General features: G+C 38.3%; 1 protein-coding gene across 1 annotated transcript in view; it reads left to right on the top strand.

Moving 5' to 3' along the window:
- Positions 1-24,789, top strand: part of MTA3 (metastasis associated 1 family member 3) — a 144,589-nt gene extending 119,800 nt beyond the window's left edge. Inside the window, exons 18-19 of the mRNA XM_068398164.1 lie at positions 5,665-5,819; positions 24,654-24,789. Coding sequence (XP_068254265.1) covers positions 5,665-5,819; positions 24,654-24,789 — 291 coding nt within the window. The remainder of the gene's footprint in view (positions 1-5,664; positions 5,820-24,653) is intronic.
- Positions 24,790-26,971: the final 2,182 nt, after the last annotated feature.

Raw genomic sequence — 26,971 nt, forward strand, 5'->3', positions numbered from 1 at the left:
ACCTCTCCAAACCTCTCTGCTGACAACTCAGACCACTCAGACTTATGTTCTGCAGTCAGTGTGCAATAATTGTCCATTGCACTTAAATAAAGTACAATTGAAAATAAGTATTCTGTTTAGTGTGAAAAGGTTATAACAATCTGTCCACTCTTCTCTGCAGCTGAAGCATAACTGAATGTGTAATGGAAAATTTCTTACTCTCCAATGAGTAGGTAGAATATGTCAGTAAAGCCAGAAAATGTACTGTTCCTTGCATTAGAAACAGTATGAGATTATCTATTCAATATGGACATAGTAAAGCAATACTGCTGAGATCCATTTTTGAATAATTACTCTGAAATAAAGTCTCCTTTTTCTGCCTATTATGGTTGATATTGTAACAGGTAAAAAGTGAAAGCATGATCTTTAGTCAGAATGTGAGAGGTATAGCAGCAAACCTGTATACTGCCTCCGATGCTTTGACGTAAAAAAGCTTTTGTCTTACCAAGGTGAAGTATTTGAATTCCTTTTAAGTTTCATTTATAGGTGGTGGAATAATGTAAGTAAGGCATTAAATCTGATCTTGTCTCTGAAGATTCAGATTTATGTTAAGATCGAAGCCAATGAGGAATAGAGCATAGTTTGCTAAGGAAAAAGAAGTGCAGTTTTTCTGAGAATGTTACAGGAATTCTTCTGTATTTAAATACAATGGTGGCTCCCTATTTTTTGTTTCAGATTCTTGTTCATAAAAATAAAAAACTAGAAAAATTTTTAAGGGTCTGGGGCGGTGGGGCAAGGATTATCTATTTTTTAACTATGAAACAAATTTCCTCTTACTCTGTGGATAGGCACCTAGGTTAGTCTTTCATCACTGATTTCTGTAAGTAAATATTTACTTAAAAATGCTACTTTTAAAGACATGGTTTATTCAGCTTTTGTGTAACTTCCATGAAATACAGAGGGTATAAATATTGTAGTATTTTTGCCCAGATGCTTTGGAAAGTAAACTGTCGTCTTTTTTTTTTTCCCCACTCCCCCTCTCCCCCTGCACAGAAAAGTCATTGACTTGGATTTTCAGTGTTATGTCTATTCTAGGTGTTTTGTGAAAGGTTTGATAGCAAATCAGGAGTTTCAAAAGTAATACTTGTGTTGACTGTTTGGTTAATTTCTTGTGTATGATCTGTTGTTTGAAAATATCTTTTTTTTTAATAGCCTTTGGGTTTCTTACATGAAGTTCTATACCCAAAATGGATGTGTGCCTACACGCCAGTATCAATGTTTGTGACTCCATGCTGTGTGGAGACTGTGTTTTGTAATTTTTGCATTCATCTCAAATCTCTATGAATAAGTAAACTAAACCATTCCCAAACCTTGATGCTTATTAGAGGTATAATGCTAATGCCTTTGCAAGTAAGAACACTCCAGGTGTGGCAAAACAGAATCAATACCTGATTTAAACTTAATGTAATTCAACACTTGTTTTACACTATATCCTGTATAATGAGGTCAGTGCAAAATATATTGAACTAATTAATATGGATTATTACCAATCATCTGACCATGCCTGATTTCTTCTAGTGATATTTTTTTTCTCCATGTAGTGTGCTGCTTTTGCTCTGTTTGTATTGATTTGATTTAAAGATGCGACAAAAATTCTAAAAATGCTAATTTAAGGCAATGGGAATTTTTTCCATTTTGAAAGGATGAGGAAGAATTTAAGAGATAATAAATTCAAGTCCATTTAGGAATTTAGGATAATCCAGTGAAACATTCTTTCAGCCACAGCATAAACATTCACCATTAGTTTTTACACTTATAATGCCTATTGGTGTTACGTATTTATTTCAAAGCTGGATGTCTTTTCAGACTCTTCAGTGGCTCTCAATGAATAAATGCTTGGCCATTTATATCGCAGTACAAGTTGAGAAACTTATAGCCAGGAACCTCGTCTGCGATTTGGTATCTGAGTCCCATTTGTGAATTTGTACAGGATTCTTCTCTTGACTTTCCAACATGCATCTTAATATCCTTGTGCTTGAAATTCATCTGGGAGCTAGAGGAGATACGAGATTTACCTTCCATAATAAAGATGCTGTCTTAAGTTGCCACTTTAATATAAGGTGTTTGTGGAGTGTCTTTGTGGGTGTCTTTGGAATAGCATCCAAACTTTGTTGGACTAGTGGCTACCCACTACAGCACATATCACGTGTAGAGTGATGCTATAAAGCTAATTCCTCTGTTTCTCAGACACAACAAAGCCTTATGCCTGGTGCACCTTGTATTGAAAGACCTATATTTACAGTTAAGTAGCTGATTGAACGAGTGCTGCTGCTTCCAGAAGATTTGGCAGAGAGAAACACATTCTTATGCAGCTTCTTTGTGAAAGGGACTATTGCATTCATTGAACGTTGGAGGTGTCTAAGTTGCTCACTGGGAAATTAACATTTAGGGATGCAAATGGGAAATTCATGCCCCTGCAGCTCTCAAAAATCCAACCTGTGGGTGAAATACCTGAGCACGGTACCCACAGAGAAATGTTTTAGCAGGGGTCAGGTGAAGCTGTGAAGACGTTATAACAAATGGTCTTCCCATAAACTCCTCCTTGTTGAAGACCTTGAGAAGATTACCTTTGGTCTCAGAGGTCTCTGAGGATGTGTTCAGTCTGCAGCATGGAGACCTCCTGTTCAGCAGGTGACACTTCCCAGACAGCTCTGTGCTGACTTAAATATTTCTGATCTTTATTAGATGTAATGTTGCCTGAACCAGAGCACCCTTAGTCAATGTGATGTGCCACTGGTATGCAGACTCTTAATACCAGGGGTTTTGTTGCAAAATCACAGCACAGCTTATTAGTGATTACAGTGTCAAAATCAAAATGCCAGCTGCTAATTGCAGTGTTATGATGAAATTATTGGAGCTTTCTGCATGCAGGGTTTTTGAATGAATAGGGCTTCTGTGGTAGTACAGGTAGTATTCCTGAGGCTTTCATAACCTACCTAGTGTAATTGTGTGCGGGGGGGGGCGGGATTTAAAAAAAAAAAAAATTGAAAAGAAGCATTTAACACAAGTACTTTGTATGAAAGTTTATTTTGATCTTGGTGTTGATATTAGTATGACAGTGGCATTGAATGCTCATTTTTCTACACAGTGGTAAATATTTGAGAGGAACTAATGAACTGATTTTCTATTCCTAAATTGTTTGAGAACTTCAATTGTTTTGATTAACTAGAAATTAAAGATAATGTGGTCTCTAGCACACAGACTGGAGAACAATGATCTTATTTTTTTTTTTTCCTTAAGTGAAATGCAATTAATTTCTTCAAATATCTTGAAAGGACTGGAGGAGAAGCAAAATAAAAGAGAAAATTCTAACCAATATGATGCAACAGAAATGAGATGATATTGTAACCCTTGCACTATTTTTTGGAATGTTATCTCTTGCCTGGAATAAGAGTTAGGGTCTAATAAAAGTAGACAAAACAGAATTTCAGAACTAGTAATGACATCTGTCTCTGCCAGGGGAAAAAGTATTATGAAAAACCACATACTTTTTCCATGAGGCTTAACTGTTCCTCAGAGTTTATGCCATAGGAAATGCACTTTTTGTACCTTGTATGTCTCCTGAACATTTTTTGGCTGTCTTGAGTAAAGGAAACATTCAGTGGTGTATTAGAAAGACGTCTGTGAAAAGATATAAACAATTATATTTGATAACTTAAACTCATTTCTGACTGGGGAAGCACTGCAAAAAAATGCCCTTTGAGTCCTTGAATGTTCCTGTGTAACGTATGGCACTGACTATTGCCAGATAAAAATAATTAGTTTGGATGTACTGTGAAATTTGATGTATGGCAGCATTTTCCATGCATGAATTCCTACTCACTTTTTGAGCACTATCCATTTTGTACACTAAGACATCATCAGTCAAATACTTTCATGAATTTCTAATTTCATCCAAACTATGTATTTTATCCCGAATTTATTCTAAATAACATCTGAATTACTTCCAGTAGCACATCCTTTACTTCTTCCTCCTCACCAAAGCCAACACAAAAAAAGTGTGAAAACCAAACTGCAGTCTAGACACTGAATAAAAAAAATGGAAAAATTTAGACAAATATTTAGAGGAACTACAAAAATAGCTTTACAGTCCTAACTATCTGTGACAGCAACTAAATTCACCATAAGCCTTATTTGTTTCTAAGACAAAGGAAAATAGTTTAGCTCTAAGAAAGTTATCTGTGACTCCCTCAGATTTGATGTCTTGTTGCTCTTCTTGTTTGGTTTTGTTACATTAGATCTAAGGAATCATAGAGGAGATTGTTCAGTTATTTGCACAAAAATAATGAATGCTGGAATTCTTTGTCAAATGCATAAAATTTGTCCTACTGGGGGAAGCAAATGGTATGGATTGGGGTGTGTTGAAAGTTGAGGCATAATGTGACTATAATGCATTGAATACAAGTGTAAGAATTGTGCAGATGAAGCACTTGTTTATTATTTTTGGCTGTTATGTTTTTATGACATAAGAGATCAGTTTTCTGTTCTGTTCTGCTAGTCTTTGTGGATGCTGCCAGCCCCTTCCTTACTCAGTGACTGTGGAATTGGTCCCCTAATTAGAGGGTACTCCAATGAATTGTGCAGCTGTGTGCGCATTTTAGGAATATTACAAAAATGCTATGAGCAATGTTGAATACTGGTATTATTTCACCATGAAAATATTGCTTCTTCCTAAGAAAACATGATGTTGACTCCATGTGAGAGAGAGTAAGCATTCATCTTTGTATAATGTCTTCTATCATATCTATTTTAATCAAATCATGTTATTAGTTAGTCCTGCTGATAATGAATTATGTGGGAAAAAAGATTCAAATTTCTCAAATTAATATATTTGTAAAGGGGTATTCTTCCAAAATGTTTCCTATAGACGGTATAGAAAACATTATTTTCCCTCTCTCCTTTTCATATATCAGAAGGCAGCTTCTCTCATAAGATCTAAGTACTTGCTCTTTTGTTGCACAGTCATTCCAGGTAAAGGTTTAGTGGAAAATTAATGCATCGTTTTATGTTTAATATTATCTGTATTAAAATGAATGCAGACATATTGCAGTCATAATATGTAATGACTGGTGAGTAAACCTAAGAACCATGGTACCAGCAAGGCAATATAAACCTTTGTTACTCTGCTTCCATTTAGGTTAGCAGCAGGACCAAATCATTTGTCTTATGCAGTGACTTTTACTTAAAAAGACAGACAGTAAGGACCTATGAAGTGAGAAGTATGTTTTTTTAAAAATTACATTAATGCCATACTTGGATGAAAAAACAAGATTCATTGTTTGGGATGCTGTTTTTTTTGCTCAGAAAATGTGAATTCTCTCCTAAGATCAATGGGGTTTTGTTGCAGAACTGCTTAGTTCATGGCATTGATTCATGCCTCTGTTTCTCTTTGTATAAAATGGCATTAGCAATAGTTAATTTAGTTTTTGAAGAGCTTTAGGACCTGTGGATAAAACATGTCAATGTGCCCAGGGTGTTATCTGACCCCCAGCTACTGGTTGAGGAGGACTAGCTGGTTTTTGAGAAAGATGCTGTGTGTAGGCTGCTCTTTATAGGAGAATTAGTTAAGAGAATTATGCTTATTCTCAGGCAAATACCTTTCCCATTTTTTTGTTATGATTTCAGCATGCTGCTCCCCATGTTCATATGACTAATGGTAAGGCCTTGCAGGCCAGTGCAAGTGCCATTAAGACAAGCACCATTCCAGTGATCAAGAGACAGAGGCAAAATTGGCTTGATGCTTCAGATGATGGTTTCTTTATAGCTACAGAAGAGACCAGGTAAGAGAAATTAAATCTAAGCAGGGAATGAGGCTTCACTGAGTACATTTTATTGATCCACTAGTTGAACAACAGTTTTTGATGTTATTATTTGAGGTTGCGTTACAGTGAAAAGCAATGTTACATCAAAACATACACCCAACTTTGCATCTCTTGCGTACTAATATTGTCAGTATTTCACTAATAAGACTTATTTAGTCAGGGCTACTTCTCTGTGGCAAAGATTAGAACTTTTAATTGTTACTAATTGTAGTTCACATGCAATGAAGTTTAAGGCACCTCTGATCATTCAGAAAAATGTAAATGCATCCACAATGTAGGTTATATTCTAAAATTTTCAGAAATTGAAAAATATACAGTGCACAAGAGAGAAATATACAGCAGATAGCATCTTTTCCAGGCTAGTAGTTGATTTCCTTTAAAAGAAACTAAGATGATTGTCTTTTTCAGTCTTTCATTTACAGATAATTGGTAAAATTTAATGAGCTTTTGCTTTTCCCAAGAGCTTGATATCATGGAAGAGTCACTAGTTTTCTGGAGGCTCCTCTGTTCTTTTCTTCCCCTCTTAAGATCTGGCAATTCCCTGACTTAATTCAGACTAAGACAAGAAGTTACAGTCTGTTTTTGTAAGCTGTGGTTGCTGGGCCTGTTATTTAAAAACCTTTAAAATCTTGCTTAAGCAAGGGGATTATTACAGCAAGTAACACCAAACTACTCCTCACTTCTGTGATTACTTCACAAGCCCAGAAAAGCTGGTAGTTGAACAAAAATGTAAATAATAAAATGAGGGAAGAGAAAGAACATATGTAAATATAGAGCTAACCAAGGAAAATGTGCATGTTTTGTCCCATTTATGGTAGATTCAGCTGGGGAAGTCAAAATAACTAGTACATGACAATTTGGTGATTATTTCAAGATCAATTAGATATGGCACTTCATTTTTCATTTGTATGAGGAATGCAACATTTCAGAGAGAGTGGTAGGAGGGTGATGAGCCCTTAAGGTTCTGATATCTAGCCCAGATTGATAGCATTCACTATTTTGAGAGTTGTTTGATGCAAAGAGCCTAGTAGTATCAGACTAATCCCTAGTGATTATACCCTCAAAGTGAGACTGGTAACCTTTTGAAGTTTTAGCATTTTCAATTTTTTTTTTCAATTATTATAGAGAAGTGCCTGTCAAAGGATGAGTCCTACGCTGACAGTGTTTGTCTCTCCTGACTGATCTCAGAGGCAGCCCAGACAACTGGCCTAGACTAGATGTTTAAATTCTGGGTGATCGAAGTATGGTGAGATGAGTCCTGCCTTTGCAAATGGCTCATCCATGATAGCCCTGCCTGTTCCCATCGTAGGAAATCCACCTCCCCACTCCCATGGCTGCAGACACCATACCTGGGCCAGGCAGCCAGGCAGAACTTGCATTGTCTCCCCCTCCGCACCCAAGGTGGTGGGTAAACAAGGAGCTTAGTCCTCAGGACTCTACATCTGCTGCTCTTCTCCAAATCATTAAAAGTTCGGAGAGTAACATTTGAAATCTCCTGGTATGGGGAACATAGGGCACTTAGACCTCATTAATACTCCCTCAGACAAGGAGGTGCCTGAAAATGTCATGCTGAGTCACTCTGGCTGGAGCTGAAGCAGTGCAGCAAGGAATGCTTGAGGGCTGGCCTGGGTTGAGCCAGCCCAGTACAGCCGTTCCCAGTCTGACAAGAGCTTAACCCTGTAGGTTCGGTGCCAGTATATATGCAGGCACCTTCTTTCTGTGATAGCAGCACACAAGGAGTATTAGTGCCTCACTCACATTAATCTTCAAAACTATGACTAATAGGAAACAGCAACTTTTTATCCTTTGAAACTCCATTTCACATGAGATCCGTTCCTTCTCTGTCACAAGGCTTTTCCTTTTTTATTTCTTTTTTTTTCCTGTCACTATCCCATCCCCATTGATTCCTTCCCTACCTCAGGTGTGCTTTCTCTTTCTAACTTTTTCCTTTGATCCTTTGATTCACTCTACCTTTACTCCAATATTATGTAGAAGAGACAGTGTAGCTTGTTCTCCTCTCTGCTCTCACTTGCCTTCAGCCTTTACAGCTCAAAGTGGAAAGCACTGCCTGGTTCTGCTGCTAGGAATGCACTGATGCCCAAGATGACAATTAAATGCTCTGCTCTTTGGGGGAAGAAGGAAGAAGAGGGAATAGACACTGGTCCCTGGCAGCCAGCCTGTCCTGTGATAGGAGTTCACATAGTGACGCACGGCCATGACAGAGTTGAATGCAGTATAATTGCAATGGGAAGAGATATCTAGGGAGGAGATGTTTGTGAAAAAGCAGCACACCATTTATCCAGTCCTGCCATAGAATGAAAAAAAAAAAATCCTTTGCCAGTTTGCAGCCATTAGGTGTTTAAATATGTTAGAACACTCAGTTCGGAAATAATCACCCCATTTGAGTCAAGGTAACAACTTGTTCTTTAGGGCACTTGTTTTGTGCTGCATCAGAATCCGGTCTGTTTTATCATGTGTATTTGTTCATTAAAAATACATGGAAGACAGATGCATGCTAATTACAACAAAAGGAAAAATATTTTTCTGTATAATTACAGCCTGCAAAAGGGAAAATATTTTTAGTATAATGTTTTTTTTGCAACAATCCATAACAATTTTCACTTCTCTGTCCTAATACATTTTTGTTTGTTCAGTGAATTAAGGTTTAAGACGCATATTTCTATAAAACATCAGGTAGGGAGTCTAGAGGGTAAATTTTCTCAGACATTTAACTAAAAAAATTATACTACAATTGTCAGTTGATATTAGCTGAGACAAAAAATGTAACATTATTGCTGCTAAACTAAATGAGGTGCCAGTCTGTTTCATGCTAACCAAGCCAAAGATGCACATGAGTGTTCTAAATGTTATTATCCATCAATAGATAAGGTGAATATATGTATTTCTGCCTATAGCACCGTTTGAGAAGATATTTTTAAAGAAATTATTATCATCCTTTCCCCCTCTGAATTTAAGCAGCAGTCGTATTTCTGTAAAGGTAACTGTTGTTTATCTAATTGCTCACAGATTCGAGATACATGTAGGAGTGGATGAGTAGGGAGCTAAGTATTCAGAGCAGTGAAAATAATTCTGGAAATTATATATAACGTAAGCTTTCCAAGGTCACCCTTGGAGTTACCCTAGGATTTTAGAGCAGTGCCCTTCACTCAGGCCACAGTTCAACAGTGCCTGCAGGTACGCTTAAAATTTGGTGTGAGCATATGTATCATTGAAAGAAAAAGACTGGAGTTTACATCGGAACATATTCTAGGTGCTGATCTGCTCTTCAGAGCATAACAGGAATGTGCAACAATATCCGTTGTAATGTGCATCCTCACACATTTCAGCTGTTTTTGAAGCTGTAGCTATTTGAATGCAGTTTCCTCCCCTGTTGTGTGTCAGTATCTGTGCATCTGGGGAAAAATGCCAGCATAATTCCCATTCATATTCCCCTCTCCTCAAGCCCAGAGACCTCTGCAAAGCTAGGCTGCACATTAGCACGGTGCTGAACCCCAGCCTTTACAGCCGCTGGCCAGTTCGGGGAAGGGACAGAGTGAGTTTGCATATAACTACATATTAGTGCCATGAATGACTCACCCGTATTAACTTCTTGATTGATCTATTTTTTTTAATATATATATATATGTATATAGATCCCCTTCCTGAATACCTATCAGCATGCTCAGTGAATTTTGCCAATAAATATAGTGGTCCCCAGTTCTGCTATTTCACCTGTAGTGACAAGCTGCACTCTCCATTCAAAAACCTTCTTGATGCCTGTGTGAGTTGAGCTCAGTTGGGATTTCCACACCTCTGTTCAGTCACAGGCTCGCAGCAGGGATTAATCTAGGCAGGAAACCAGGTGACAGTTCAAGAACACTTACCTTGACATTACATCATAATTTTATGTTGACCTTTGCTGGATTTAACATTTTTGTATTTTTCTTTATTCTTACCCTTTTTGAATGAAAAAGGAATTCTCATTCCCTACTGCGAAATAACTTGCTCAAGATTTTATTCTAAAGTGCAAATCTGTTTACACAATTCATTGAAAATTCACTCTTTAGAGCCTTACATTTATCACTGCTTACCAAGGGAGTCTCCTTATTTCTTTTTAATATACTTAGATATTAGCTGCTAGGATTCTTATAGCACTAAGTGCATGCTTTAGGATCAACCAAAAGTCTCATAAAAGAATTTTATTCAGGACATTGTACTAAATCACCTTTGCTATAAGGAAGCTTTTTGGGTTTCATTCCCCATTTGTTGACTAGCTGTGATGTGGATTCTATTACAGGCCCTGTTACAGGTTAATGCAGAAAATGACTATACTGTGTGAAATTAAATTCTTTATACTGAATCACCATTCTGGGAGTTAAATAATAATTGAAAAAAATGGGACAGTTCATATGATGGTCTCCAGAAGTTTAATAAAAATGTAATACATCAGCTTAATATCTGTTGAGTTATATAAGACATAATAATAATTGATGAATAAAACTAGTAAGATAACTGTTGGATGTCAAGGGAAATGTATCTGTTGATTAAAACTTTTCTAGGTATGCAGTGTGCATACAGTTCCTATACATGTACTCTGTCTGTAACAGAATAAACATGAATGCTAATGATCATACTTGTATAGGGACAGCGAAAATACTGTGTGGAAAATGAAAATTTTTTTCAGCATTTGCATTATAAGAAATGTGTGGAAATGTTTGGCTGAATGGGTTATAGCAGCAGATTCCATATGCTTTCCCTTCATGGGCCAAAAAGCATATTTGCATATAGAACTGCAGTTGAATGACTCGATGCTTGTTTCCTTTCAGTGCTGAAGCAGTTAGAAACCTTCTCACGGTAAGTGCAACTCCATTGGGAATGAGTTAACTGCAACTGCTAAAATTACAACGTGACCTGTAGCTGTGACCAGCAGACATTGCTTTTTGCTGACAAAATGATTTGAGAGGCATCCCTGTGGCAGCATTATACAGGCAATTTTCATATTCTTCACTTCATGTTCTGTCTCCAAAAGGAAAAGCTTCCCTTGATTTGTTGAGGTACTATGTGAGGATATCCCAACTGCTGTGATGATTACCTGATACCACTCATTTTTATTTATGCATGTCTCATAGCACACACAAAAAGCTTAAAAATCAGAGTTGCATGTTGAGAAAGAAGAGAGTGTGAGGCTGACAGCCAATTTCAGCAAAACGTTGAGTCTTGCCTTGCCATCAGTGGTCTGGTTCTCTTGCAAAAGTGGGGAAGAGTCATGCTAGTGCCCACAGCCCTTCGTGCACCTGCATATACTGCTAGCACTCGCTGCATTGGAGCTTTATCAGTGTAAACCCTAACCTGTACCTTTAAAAACAAACTGAAAATGTAGGTGAACCAAACCCAATATTAGGAGTTGTGAATGACCTGCCCTTGACCCTTCTCCCTCCCACATGTGTTTTAATCAATGCTTAGACAAGGTGAGGCAGAGTGTTTGAGTTACCACTTGTAGCATGTTGCTGGGAGAAAAGGGAAAAGCGGAGGGGTAAGTCTCCAGTGTCCGGGGTCTGATATGCAGTGCACAGGTGCAGGTCTAGATCAAAGTCAGAGTTCCAGTGCTAACTGCCCTGCTCCTTTTTCCTCTGCACATGTGCAGTTCATATCACAGAAATGTTCATAGGTGTGTTTATTCTTTCTTTTTCAGTTGTCCCCAACTGTGCAAAAAAAATTTGTGCGCCAAAAAAAGGCTTTTTAAGATACACGCAGGGGTGACCTCTGCTTTTCTTAAAGATGAGGCAATTTGATTTGAATTGGGATCCTGTTTTTGAACTTCACCATACTTGGATCCAGGGCATAGTGCATTTTCATTTCTTACCTGCGTGGCACTGTGGCCATTAGACCTGACCCAGTAATCGACTGCATGAAGACACCTGGCTGCACCCTTGGAGCATCAGCTGCAAGCCTGAGAATGTGATGCACCAGCTACTACCCTCTAACCAAAAATCAGCTTCTCAGGATGTAATTTTCTGGTTCCTTTACTTCTGCTGTATTATACAGTTGTCATACATCTTGAAAAGCAGGGATTACAGAATATATCCCTTAGAATTATGTCTAATCCTCACTGATAGGATTGCAAATATCTTATTGATTGGCTGCAGCTGAGTACAGGTGAGCTGACAACCATATCCAGTCACTGACAGTACTGCATATGGGGAATTTGGGGAGGAACTGTCCTTGCTGCAATTTAGGAGCAGTTCTATGCTATGGTTCAAAGTTGTTACATGCTCATGAGAATGAATAATAGTTTCTGTGAGCTGTTATTTTGACCCTGTTTAGTGTGGATTATTCATGAATGCTGCGCACTGTTTACACCTTATAAATCATACTTCTCTGGGCTCTAGCTGAGGTACTGTGATACAGATACCACAACCAGTGGTATAGAAATTAGATCGTAATCTCTTGCCATTTGTTTCTCATTGAGCAGCTTTCATGGGTCTACAGATATTTTCTTTCGCTATTTATCTACGTGAGTTTTTCCTCTGGCTCATTTTACAGCACCTACTAAGTCAAAGTAACACTACTGTGATAATGAAAAAGTTTGTTTTTAAAAGCAGGATCATTCCATGAAGCTAAAATCAGCTCATTTCAAGAATGTGATTTTTTTTTTAACTTATAAAAGGAATAATAGATATATACATGGAAAACATGTATGTAAAAAAACCCGAAGTTCAATATAAATTGTGCCATTAGTTAGAGCTGGTAGGTTTGAAGAGCATATGGTATTACGAGTTTTGCTGTATCGATCTTCAGAACAAATGAAATACAACTGTTACAGTTTGGAGCTATGTATTAATCTTCTCACAGTTTAAGATGAAGTTTCAGTGACATTGTAGTAAACTACTAGCCCTGTTTAAAGCTACTTGGTAAGGGAAAGATGTTGCAGTGATTGGAGTGCTTACCTAGGACTTGGGAAAACATGATTCAGTTCCCTGCTCCACAACAGACTTCCCGTGAGACTTCAAGCAGTCTCTTTTAAGTCCGTATCTCCAAGCATTTAGATGCCTAACTCCTCATATCAAAATTAACAAGGTGTCTAAATATATTGTTGGAGATTTGGAGGCAATTGTCAATGCACCTTCTATTCTTTGCCTGAAGAATCAGATGAAGAGTACTTTATTCTTTTACAGTGCTGTTGTACACAGAGCAGGTCAGAAGCCTTACAGGGGATCTTCTTTCAGAGAAAATGTTTTACCTTTATTGGTAGTAAAATCTCATGGAAATGCCACCCACAGGAGTCTAGAAGCTGTTAACTGAATCTGGGTGATTTGTTAGTTTCAGAGGTGTCTCCACCGATTAGCAGGTGAAAATTAATTAGTGCAACAGCTTTGGTGATGACCACAGGGAGACTGGGGCTAAGAACAGATGGTTGTAAATGACCTAGTTACTGCGGCCTGGAGTCACACTGTTGGATCTTGTAAAATGATCTTGTCTGATCCTACCCTGTTGTGAGCAGAAATTCAAATATGCTGCCTCTCTATGGTGGCTTAGATACCAAAGTGTATTTTGCAATTGCATCTTAGGTAGGAGCTTGAATGTGGTTAATTCACATGACTCAGCTAAAGAGCAGTGACACATTTAGAGGTGTTACTCAACCACTTACAATCTTCTCCGCTCTCTTTGACAAGTCATCTGACATTCAGACAGTTGCTGCGGAAGTAGCCAGAGCATTTTATATTTGGGAAGGGAAATATAATTTCTGAAATGAGACTTTTAGCAAAATTTTATTGTCTTGGGAAACTTGGGGGGAAAAAAAGGAACTTAAATGAAACATGGGGATGATAGTACGTGCATTAAGGATTGTCTTAAACACAGATGTTGGTGGGAAAGCTCCTGTATAAGTACTTACCTTTTCCATAAACCTCATTCACTTCGTTAGACCTTCCAGACCCAGTTGAGTAAAGATCTCAAATGCATGCCTGATTCCCAGTTGCAGTTCATCAGCTGGAGTAGTCAGTAATACTACTTCTATGTCAGATATTAAATTGGGATGTCATGCAATTTTTTTAACCTGTTTTCTTACAGTTCTTGACAAATTTTGAATTTCCTGCAGTATGTTTGGCCATTTTGAAAGATTTTCCTTCACAAGATGTCTCTTGTGTTTGTGCAGAGGATTTGTGTAGCTGTACCCAGTCCTCTTTACAGGATGTTTTAACTGAAGGTCTTAGGGCTTAGCTTTTTCTTAGCTTGCTGCTCAGCTTTTTCCTAAGTCCACATCCTCAGTGGGAATGTGTCATCTTGTAATATTTGGTCATCTTCTATTGTGGGAGCTAAAATCAATTTGGTTTTGAAGAAGAAGAAATTTTTCTATAAAGAAGCATCTTTCTATGGGAAGCCAATTTCTCTTTCAAAGCCTTGGGAAACATATAAAATGACAATAAAAATGATAACTTGTCAGACCAGCGTAGTCTTCTGTATCAAAGACAAGATAAAGATAAGATTAATTATACAGTTGTTACCTATAGCAAGGCTAGAGTGACACTAGTTTAGGGCTAAAATTAGTCTATTCTCACCATTTCTAAACCACAGACGTTTATCACATTATATCTTAGCTATTGATGATTGTAATCCTCAAATACTGCACAATATCAGATCTTTTTCCCTTTTTACAATTTCTATGCTATGTGAGCAATAGTAATTAGTAGAAGCTGGACACAGGTTTAAGAATTATTTCATTTGAAGGCAGAGAAATACACAGCAATAATTGAATGCAGATACAGAAACTAGGTAAGTCCTGTGGTGAAGACACTGTTGTTAAAGTTAAATAGCAAAGAAGATGATAAAACTGTACTGTGGTGAATATGTTCAAAAATATAATGTCAGTGATCCTCACAGTCTTAAAATTCACACAGAACTGCGCTCTAACTTTCATTTGTAAATTGTCCTGTGTTGGATTCTTCATTTAAAATTGCAGATAGAAGACTTAATTCTGAGCTAGTCTATATATAATTTATTATTTTCCTCTGATAGGTTTTTTTTTAACTCATTAAGATCTTTTAAATGCATGATCATCTGGCATTAATGTAAGTAAGGCTGTGGAAAAACAAATGTTAGTTGGTCTCTTTTTGTGAAAAAGCTTGGCTAAATAACTACGTAGGCATTTTAAATGTAAAATATTGAAGAGAACGTAATGACTGTGACTGTGAAACACAGTCACAGAGATAACTATCAGTTCTTGTCAAACACCTAAGGAGCTGTGGCTGGCTGTTTTCCTTACTTGTGCTACGGATAGGGGCTAAAATATTTACCTCACAAAATACGACAGAATACTGGAAAAAGCACAGATCTGCACTTAAAATTTCTAAGTTGTCTCTATTGCTTGATGTGAGACACCAGACAAATCGCTTAGCCTCTGAGTAGCTCCACCTTTTTGTCTGTAAACTTGAGTAATATTGATGTATACCTACTCTTAAGGCTGCTGTGCAGTTTTTCATTAAGCAGTCCAGCAAGCACTATGAGATAGTGACATGAAAAGTGCTGGCCATAAGAGTGGAGAGCAGGATGAGTGGCAGAAAATGAACTTGAAATAGACCTTTGGTAACGTAACTATAAAAAAAAAATGAAAATCCAATCTTTGAAATGAAGCTGACCTTAGAAATTAGCAACAAATCATTGCGAAGCTTCTGTGGCGAAGCTGTCCTCTGTTGATGCCACAGTACAGATTTCTAATCCATATTGTGCATGGGCACTTCTGTGTGTAGAGTAAGTGCTGATTATGCAAGAGATTGATGGTGTGGAGCAGAGCCCCAGGGGATGATTTTGTGAGGGAACTTTTGCTCTCCAACTGTTTCTGGTAAGAATGATTAATTTTGGTGTTCAGCCTTTGCTTAATAGCAAGTAGCCAGAATGCCAAGAAGCTCATCCAAATATACTCTATTGGTACGTATATTATTCCAGGAAAAGTATATGCATAATTGATAGAAAAATATTGTCAATTTTTTTGAGCCTCAGGTAATATTATAAACTGTAATACTGTAAACACAGTGTCCAGGCCAAAAACCTCAGATGAAACCTACCCTGAAGTAATCGAACAAGGTAAAGAAAGAAACAAACAAAAAGCAGCCTGGTCTAGTGGAGCAACCTGGTCTAGTGAAAGGTGTCCCTGCCCATGGTGGGGGGCGAGGGTTGGTATTAGATGATCTTTACGGTATCTTCCAACCCAAACCATTCCGTGATTCTATGAAAAATACTAATAAAAAGCCATACCAAAAGTTTTGTGTTGAAACAGTTCTCCTAATAAATAAAATACTGAAATAGTTAAGATGGTGTGTTTAAAGTGTGTCAAAGTTGGAAACAGCAACAAAAGTAGAAATTTTTCTGTTATCTTGAACTTGGATAAGTGTATTTAGTTAACACAATATTTTAGAAAATTTTGAATGCAGTATTTAATGTTGCTGGGGGAATGGCACTTAATGCTTGTAGCCCAAGGCCAGAAACAGAAGTTGTATATTGTGAACATTTTTGTCACCTTGAAGTCTGGGATAGTGCTGGGATTGTGAATTAATATGAAGACTGTTTGGGGAGTACTAGAAGGCAACATTGCGTTCCACTCTGATGCATCTTCTCTGCAATTTCTTGCCTGTCTTAGGAAAAAATATATGCTGCCATGTGGGTAATATTTTCATCTAATAGCAAATGATGTTTAATCAATATACAAAGTGGCCATTCTTCTGCAGGATAACTAGATGGTAATGAAAATTCCTATTGATAGATTATAAAGTTATGTAGTGTAGAAATTCACCCACACCCTGCTGTTACAGTTAGGAAGAACAAAGGAGTTGCTTTGAGGTCTTCTGGCATTTGTGCCTGTGAGCTGTAGGCTTTCTGGCTCCTTGGATTCGCAGGGTGCCTATGTATTGATAGATTTGCAGTGATCTTGTGTAGTGCATTCATGGGGAGGAAAGGTTAAGCAACTCTTTCTTTAATAGAGCAGGCTTTGTGCCTTAAAACCTCTGAAGCTGATGGCAGCTAAGGAGAGGCTAATGAATTTCAGATAAGGTGCAAAGCAGCTCTCCCATAGCTCAGGTTACAAGTCTGTTGAAGCCTGAGCCATTGTTTTGTTTCAAGGAGTATGAATAATTTACTTTTTACCCATTGCACCTAGCTACCTTTGCTAGGTCTTCTCATTTCTAATCCCCTCTATGAAGCTGGACACTGTGGTGAAACGCCATGAATCCAAAGACAGGCCTTTCTCCCTTCTTCGAGGGAAAAACCTGTCTGAGGAACATGGCTCTGAGCATGCCTCTGCTGTAGTCACTGCTGTGCGGTGTGTAAAAGTGAGATCATGTCACTGCTGAGTTAACAAAGCTCTGCTCAAGATGCAGGGCAAGTCCTGAGCTGCTTGTTGAGCTCTGTGGTGTCCATCATTCCTACCAACTAGGTCAAGGGTTTTCTTAAACTGTGCCTACCACAAATAAGTCTAGTAGGGCCTCCATGCTGCTGGCTTCTGCGAGAAGTCAGCGTTGCACCGAAACCGATGTGTAATTGTTTTTGTCCTAGCCATCTACAGTAGGTAACTTTAGTCTCTTGGTGGTGAGTACCAAGCTCACAGATGAACTAGGAGGATAATTTCCTTGCTGATTGTTAAGATTTAGATTTAGTCATCATGTGATGACTGCTGTATGACAGCATCTATTTATAATGTAGGGGTTAAAAGTTTTTCTCAGTTCCAGCATTCAACTGAAAAATGAATAGTAATGCTGAAAATAAGACTTTGCACTTCTTTAATTCCTTCTCTCCTAGCATCCTAAACCACTTTAAAATATTAATGAAATATGCCATTTTCAGGGGAAATGAAAGCATGGAAAAATCTGTTGAACAAGATGATTTTTCCAAAAGCCATGCCAGTTGTTTGCAGTAAAACTGGATATAAATCATTTCAGTAGTGGGTAAGGTTCCTGTTGTTCTAGGCACTTTAAAAATGCACACAAGGAGATGGTTTCTGCTCCAAGGAGATTTTGATCCAAGTAGATTTTAAATCAGCAGCAGGTAGAAAGAGACAGAGAGATGGCTTGTGCCATGCAACAGGTCAGACATGACACAGTCATAGAAGTCTGTGCTTTAAACACTTGACCTGGGTTTTTCCTCGCAGTAAAGAAAATGCTCAAAAAAACATTCTTTATTGCTTTATATATATACATAGTAGCTATAAGCTGTTGCTCTGAAACACAAAACATCAGAGAAGCCCTCAAGGTGGTGCAGTGCTTGAAAATACTGTATTAAGCTGCTTAGGAAGATTTGACACTGTAATTTATAACTAGTGTGTCTATAAATTATTGTTCGTTGAGAAGAGTTTTGCTCCGTAAATATTGATGCCAAATTGGAAGGTAAACACCAGCAAAGGAAAACATTTCCTTGCTAGGAGGAGAAAAATAAGCTCTTAAAACATTTAAGTGATGTTGGCATATCTACAGCAGCACCTCTTTAACCTTATAAAGGTTGTATGGCTCTATCTGCCATCTGTATGAGTTTTATAATGCAACTAAGTGGCTCATGGCAACTACTTTCCAGTAGCCTGATGTTTATTAAAACTCCAGATTTGTTTAATAAATGAACATTTCACAAAGGAGCTTATTTTTAAAAGGCATATCAGTGTCAACCCACTTTTGCCTTCCAAATATATATTTATTCTAGTTTCTGTCATTTTGAGGTTAGATTAAAACTTTAATGGAATATGGACAACGTTTAGCCTCAAAGTGCTAAGGTAAAAAAAAAAAGGATGTCTAAACCAGCAAGCCAAATAGATAGTTAAATAAAATACTTCTCATTGCCACACAGGTAGAAATGCAGGGAGTGCTGTGAGTCGTTCAGTTTCTCTGTAACCTGACAGGTTTCTAAGGATCTGTGCCTGCAGCTTCATCCCAGTTATCTTTGAGCAGGCTCAGCATTGCACACACTTTGGCCTTTCACTTTGTTTCAAAGCCCATTGAAATTAATAGAAAGCCTATCAGCCTCCTAAGGTAGTGCCCCCTCTTGTAATTTAACCCACTGAATAGTTATAGTGTACCTCTGGATACAAAAGCCCTCAGGGAAATGAGTGACAATTAGGTCTAATGACCCCCAAGGAATGATGGTTATTTTTTAATTAGTTGGTTTTGCTAACTGGCCTTGAGCTTGCACTGAAAATTTGTATTGCATAAAATTTACATTGCCCTGGAGCAGCAGCAACTTCACAAATCTTTGTTTAGAAGACCTTTTTTTTTTTTTAGTTTAGTTTTTCCTCTCTGAATGTCTTGGTGGCTAGACTGATTGCAAATTTCACATAAAACTTGTGCCAGAATGCAAAATCCTGCCTTGCTGTAGTTAATGTCTAAAACTCCACCTTCTTCCAGGGTTAGCAGTATTTTGTGCACCTAGCACATATAAGTTGCTGTTTACAATTGGCAAGTTGTACCAGAATACTTCACCCCAATCTAGAGATTAGGTGGAAATTTCAACTATGATTGTCCAGGGAATCAGTTCTCTTACACCTGCTACCAACCTGCACATATTCACAGAATCACAGAATCACAGAATTGACTAGGTTGGAAGAGACCTCTGGGATCATGGAGTCCAACCTTTGACCTAACACCACTGTGTCAACTAGACCATGGCACTAAGTGCCACATCCAGTCTTTTCTTAAACACCTCCAGGGATGGTGACTCCACCACCTCTCCCTAGGTAGCCCATTCCAATGCCTGATAATCCTTTCCGTGAAGAAATTTTTCCTAGCGTCTAACTTGAACCTCCCCTGGCGCAGACTGAGGCTATGTCCTCTAGTCTCGTGCTACCAGCAACAATTGGGTAATAATACATTTCCACAGCACTAGGTCTTTGTATATAAGGATGTTGCTCAAATGGCATCAGTCTAAGAAAGGTTCGGGAAAAAATATCAAACTAATTTAGGTAGAGCATGATATATAATACTATGCCCTTCAGCTTAAAACTGTAGCCAGGTTTGTATTAGGTCCTGAATGTATTTTTAGTGGAAACAGAGCATCAAAAGCACTTCTGGACCTTGGTATTTAAGAGGAATTATGGACATCTCAAAAGTGTGTGTGTGTTGGGGGTGATTGCCCTTCATAGGAAAATGTTTGTTTCTTTCAATGCACTTTTGCAACAAGGTTTGCCATGTGCTAAAATTTCAGCGAGCCTTTACGTGCAATTAATTTCTCTCACAGTAAAAATTTCTGCCATAACTTGAATTTATTTAGTATTACTTCTTAAGGACTGTTGGTATAACTGAATAGACCAAAGTCACTCTAGTCATCACAACTCTGAGTCTACTGCAGAGGAGGCAAGACTGGTGCACAACAGTTTATATGTAGAAGAATTAACAGACAGATATGTTTGTTATCAACAGAGCTAAAGCAAGTAATGCCTTTAACTCCTGTTAGAAAAGGCTTGAAAAACACATTCTTGACTAACATCAACTGAAGCTTGCCTGCCTTTATTTTATTCAAGTTTAAAAATTGCTGCTTTTTTAATGCGTTGCATAGAGCAGGGATCTTTGAGTCAGTTTTACAAATGAGAAATTTTGTTACCAGCTAGCCAGCCTATTCCTGAGAAATCTGGACATAACAGGATTGTGCTTAGCTTCACCAGTTGATTAGTTACATGGAATTCACTTAGATCCTGAGAAAGTGTTGGTTCATTGAAATGGTTTGCCTGATTAAATTTAAGGATGGCATAAGTGCCTTATACAGCCTAACTATTACTTCTACCCAGTAGGTGCCAGTCTGTGTATGAAACTTGTGAAGAGAAGATAGGTCTTACCAGTGGGTGGTACTTATGTACATTTCTGTATTTCACAGAATCACAGAATGTTAGGGATTGGAAGGGACCTTGAAAGATCATCTAGTCCAATCCCCCTGCCGGAGCAGGATTACCTAGATCATGTCACACAGGAACTCATCCAGGCGCATTTTTAATGTCTCCAGAGAAGGAGACTCCACAACCTCTCTGGGCAGCCTGTTCCAGTGTTCAGTTACCCTCACTGTAAAGAAGTTTTTCCTCATATTTCTGTGGAACCTCCTGTGTTCCAGCTTGTACCCATTGCCCCTTGTCCTGTCAATGGATGTCACTGAGAAGAGCCTGGCTCTATCTTCATGACACTTGCCCTTTACATATTTATAAACATTCATGAGGTCACTCCTCAGTCTCCTCTTCTCCAGGCTAAAGAGACCCAGCTCCCTCAGCCTCTCCTCATAAGGGAGATGTTCCACCCCCTTAATCATCTTGGTGGCTCTGCGCTGGACTCTCTCTAGCAGTTCCCTGTCCTTCTTGAACTGAGGGGCCCAGAACTGGACACAATATTCCAGATGCGGCCTCACCAGGGCAGAGTAGAGGGGGAGGAGAACCTCTCTTGACCTGCTAACCACACCCCTTCTAATACACCCCAGGATGCCATCGGCCTTCTTGGCCACAAGGGCACACTGCTGGCTCATGGTCATCCTGCTGTCCACTAGCACCCCCAGGTCCCTTTCCCTTACGCTGGTCTCCAACAGGTCTGTCCCCAACTTATACTGGTACATGGGGTTGTTCTTGCCCAGATGCAGGACTCTACACTTGCCCTTGTTATATTTCATTAAATTTCTCCCCACCCAACTCTCCAGCCTGTCTAGGTCTCTCTGAATGGCAGCACAGCCTTCTGGTGTGTCAGCCATAGGTGCCAGGAGTCTTGTGTACCTTTATCTGCAGCTTTTAATTGAAGTATCATGCAGACATAAAGAATCTGTGTTATTCCTACATTAGCAGCAGTGCATCACATTTGACATAAAAATGAGCACAGTGGGCTTTACATACCAATCACCTATTAAAAGTTTGACTCATTCTCATACCTTTGGTCTCAGGAGGACTAGAAATACAATGCATAGGCTGTAAAATACTTTTTAATTCACATTTCAAATGAAGTCTGTTATGCGTTGTACTTCAAGCACTAGTACAAAAGTCAAAGGAAAAAGCCGGGGAAAACGGCAATTACTCTTTCACAACAATTGCAACGGATGTTATCAACGCTACAGATATAAAGCCATTTACTTGCCATCACCAATAAAAGCTTTATGTAATTAAAACATATGGCTGGTATTAACTGAAAAAGGGACAGGAAATTGAACATTAAAGGTGACTCCGGCCTTAATTCACTGTATTGTTGGAGGAGGGAGGAGAGTGTGTGGAAGTGCTCCCAGTGAAAGGGCGACCGACAACCTTATCTTTGAATTTCCTGCCTTTCATCAGCTACTATTATAACCTGCATGTTTAAGTGTTAAAAAAACCTCCGAAGCATTATAAAACCTGATCAGTGCCTCTCAAAAAGCTTGACTGTACTTAGATGCTAAATTCTTCAGTGTAAAGAATCAGTTCTATTTTATATCTCTATATCACTATATTTTTTTGCAGTAAAAAGAACAATTTTGGCTTTTAGTGAGATGCTTGTTTAAATATTATGTTTAATGAAGTCAGTGGAAATTTCCATTCTTCCACTTTTATTTCTGAAAAGCTATATCCTAGAAAGCTAATTTCTGGAACCATTTTCACAATCCTGTTTTTAAATAGAAGTACTGGATTGTCTTTTTAGAGTGCATACTAGTTTAGTTCTTCTGACAGCCTATATAGAGCTACTTTCATTTATACTAAGTGAAGAGTTGACTCTTTTTGTGGTTTGCTTGATGTAATGCTGATGATGACTCCTTTTTTATTCTTTTTTTTCATGCTAGTTCTGAACTAGTATTTAATGAGAATAGCTACATCTCTTGACTTTACTGTCCTTACACTATAATCACAAATTGTAATCACAAATACTTTACTGTCCTTACATTTAGTGTCAACTGCAGATCGCTTTCATTAGTAGGAACTTCTTGGCAGTTTATGAAGTTGCCATATTAAAAATTCAAAAGTGCAAACTATTATCTAACATTTTTGTAAACCATGGGCTTCTCAAATGATTAATGACCACATTCATTCTGTAAATAAATACAACAATTGCAAACAAATATATCAAAAGAGATCCACTTCTGTAAGCTTTTGCTGGAATGATCTCCATTAATAATCAATGTGGGTAACAGCTATTGTCTAGTCACATGAATTTACAAAACCTATCTGTCTCATTATATTAGAAATACGTGTTTCTACCAGTCTCAGGTTACGTTTTTACAATTTTACCATTCTGGAAGGTATCTTGTTGATCAGAGGGATATCTTTTTTAGGCCTAATTTATGATGACCATGTAAAGTAAGTACTCAAACAGTAAGTCTATGCCTCTGTGAGATTGTGTGAAAAGCCTAAACTTAATTTTCTGGCAGTTCGTTTCCTTTTCTTTTACTGTGCTTATTACTGAATGATGCTAAATCCTAATCTGGTATTCCAGGCCATGAGATGTTGATGACATCCTGCTTTCAGGCAGCCAAAATGAATACTTCTCTCCATCTTTTAAATATATTAACTAAAATAGATGTGTTTTTCAGGCTCCCTTTGACCTCTGAGAGCACAGTATAGTCTCCTGATTTTTGGCTTTTTGTTTTGTCTTTGATTATGTTCTCTTCTGTGCCCCAGTTGCTTGACTGGAAGCTTACATTCCTGGGGAATACTCAACCAGTGACTAAATACATGTTTAAAATTTAATATGCAAATTATGATTTTAGTATTCAATAGAATTTATTTTAAGCTGATCCTGTATTTTTAATGTCACGTGCCACCATTTTTCAGTTTCAGAGTCAACAGCCCATTAAGATGAAAGGGACAAATCACTTCTTGAGTTACCATCTCAAAGACTTGATGCAGGTAGACACATCATCACCCTGTAGTTTGTAGTCAGGTCACATTTTCCACTTGGAAAGCTTGAATTAGAAAGCCTGGTCTCATTTAGTGTTAGAGGCCCCAGATTGCTTTAATTTATTTCCATAAGCTCAAAATCTCTGTAATTTATAAAACTACCTAAACAAAAGCTGGGATTTTGGACTTGAGCAAATTCAGAAAACAGGTAATTTTCTGATAACATCTAATATTCAGGACTCTGCCAATGCAGATGATTCTTGACCTACTCTGTGTGTGTGTCATTTCTATGTTTTCTGATACTCTGCCCTGGATACACTCAGCATTGTGGTTATTGTTTTATAATAGTAGAGAGACAGAGAAGTTGGAACATAAGAAAGCTTTTTGTTTCAGAATTAACTATCCTTGGAAGTATACAATTACAATACAAACCATGGCTGCCTGTAGTTAAAATGTTTGATTTATCATCTAAAAGTCTAAAATTAAAGTGAATTTACTGCACCTGAAAGGCACTAGTAAAAAAAGCCCAGAGATTCGGGACATCCATTATCTGCAGTATTGATATAGTGCAAATAACAGTTGCTCCCACTCCATCACTTTTGCAGAGGTAACACATTCACTTGGGTGCTAATGAGGTTCGTTCTTCTGTGGTCCTTCATTCCTGTATTGATATCACATGTGAGGATTCCCCATTTGAGCATTCTGGCCCAAGATTTCATATAATTAAATGTTACTGTCCAAATATAGTCTAATGCCAACTCACTTTTCACTGAGCAATTATGTTACTAGTTGGAGACAACTGTGCATCTTCAGTTGATGGACAGGGCTCACTCTTGTTGACTGCAAGTCTCTTTTCCATGAACTAGCTTTCCTGCTCTGGTAAGAGTATTTGCTTATGTTTGTTATTGGCTCTTGAGGAGTCTTCTGTTAAAGACTGAGATTCATCTCTTCTGTCATCTCTCTCCTCTTTCCCTCTTTTCCTCCTTCCCTCCATACAGAAAAATCCGTAAGAAGTTCACCAGATCACAGCTGAAAAGAGCTTCCAGAACACCTTGTTCTCCAATCATTGTCAAGACAAAGTCTCTCATGAACAATAGACAGGCACGAACAGAGCCAGGAACCATCACGCACTGAAGATATAACAGCATCAGCACCATAATCATGTTGCAATCATGTTTAATTGTGAATGCAGATACAACAGGACCTTCCATTTCTTCAAGACAGAAACACTGTGTGGACAGATTGTGGATGGGTTCTGTGTTCTGGGCAGGATCCAACAGCAGCCCTTGTTTTCCCTCATCTCTGCAAGGGCTACTTCTGGTTTGCTGCACAGGCCTATCCTGGATTGCCCTGCGATTCCCTCCATTCCCAGTCATCAGCATTGGCTGGTCAGGGAGGGACTGTTTGCACTGACCACACTGAAGGAGTACGGATGCAGAGTCCACCCACCACATTTGTCTATGCCTTCGAGTGGCTTGATACAAAAATATGCAGCTTTCAAAACTACTGCAGTGTCTTTAGAGCAGGATTTAGCCTTGAGGGGCTTGCATTTTCAAAAACAGCTGCAAACTTTGGGTGTTTGTATTTTTCGGTATAGGCTTGAGTCACTTTGGATTTGATTTTCTGAACTGCTGAGCATCCAGACCCTGAAATGAGGACAAGGAGTTGTTTAGCAGTTCTGAAACTTAGACCGAATGAGGAAGTGCCCATAATTAATGGCCAGTTTTCACAATGCTGGCCATATTAGCTTTGGTTAACATCCTAGAAAGTATTATGTGTGGCAGTGAACATCCAGCTGGACTAGTTGCATGTGTAGGAACTGGTCCCATTGTCTATATATTTGCAAGCATCTACCTATTTCTTTGGGTATTTTTTGCATTTCTTGAAGCCTGTTCTGAATAGTGAAAACCAGCAGAACGCCATTCCCGGGAAAACGTGAAGAAATAGAGTATTTCCTATTAGAGATGTCTCTCCACAAAATAATTTCTACATTTTTATATGTCTGGATAAAAAGATGTCTTGCAGAATGCTTTGAAATTCATACTTGTAAGTCTACAGGTGGATACTTACCATGAAGAGATGATGTGCCTTTTGAAACTACTTGTAGGAAACTGTTAGTCCCCCTGAAAGTGGGAAAGGCAACAGAGGCAGGTCTTTTTTCTACTCAGGTACTTACAGGTGAACAATCTGCCCTACTTTGTAATCAAGAGGCAACCAGTGTGTAGCACTGCTGTGTAAACCTACTTGGGATATGTTGCTTATTTGAGGCAAGTTGTGTCCTTCAGTAGGTTTGGTTTGCGTATGGCTTTTTAAGAGGTAGTCAGACACTGAACACATCATAGTAAGCTGAGATGAGCTTCAAGACTTTTTTTTCTCTATCTTTACTAGGTAGCTCTAACAGTATAGTATAGATGTTATGCTCTCATCCAGTTGTGGATGTGCACTCAGCTGTGTGGTTAGAAAGACAATGATGTTAGTGGTGTCTCATACCTCTGGGTGATCACCCAAAAATTATTCCCCCCAATAAGATTTACAGCTTCAGCCTGAAAGAGCATCTGTGATCTCAGCCTATAACTAGCCATACTCTCTGTGTAGGATTTTGAGCTCTTGAGACAGTGACACAGAGCCTCTTATAAAAAGAAAGCACCTTGACCTCCTGAAGGGACTTGCTGATGATTTTCTGGAGAGGTGGATCCAGGTCTTGTCCACTGTCCTTCACTAGCAAGAAAAGGGTGAACATGAGGGAGAGATTATGATATGAAGTGCTTCTAGTGCCCTGAGCACCCTAGTGAATGTCCCTGATTTGGACTCAATTGGAGAAGACCTGGGATTCATCTGCTTACAATTCTTTCCAGTAGCCACTGAAATGTGCAGCCCTACGAGTCTGGTCTAGCCACGGAATCTGCTTTTAACTCACAACAGGAGGGCTTTTCATCAGATACATCTCTGCTCAGCTGAGCAGACACAACCTATTCTTATTAGTAAGAATTGCCTTTATTAGCTACGACATATGGAAACACCTTCTGTGTAATAGCTTCCTCCCCCATTAAAATAAAGAAAACATGATTATTCAGCAATCTGTTTGACTGAAAGTATGAAAAACATGAACAGAAAGAGCTTTGTCTCCCTCAGGCATCAGTGAAATCACACACAGCAGACTCATTTTCAAAGTGTCATTAGCTGTAAGGTGGTGGATTTTTTACCCTGCCTTATTAAGATTCTACTCAAATTATTTCTTTGTCAGTGTGCTACGGTGTCTAGCCAGTATTTTGTAAAATCTCTGTGTGTTTCTGCTTTTGACAAAAGTATTAGTATC

The sequence above is a fragment of the Nyctibius grandis genome, chromosome 1 (assembly GCF_013368605.1).
Source record: "Nyctibius grandis isolate bNycGra1 chromosome 1, bNycGra1.pri, whole genome shotgun sequence".
Lineage (NCBI taxonomy): Eukaryota > Metazoa > Chordata > Aves > Nyctibiiformes > Nyctibiidae > Nyctibius > Nyctibius grandis.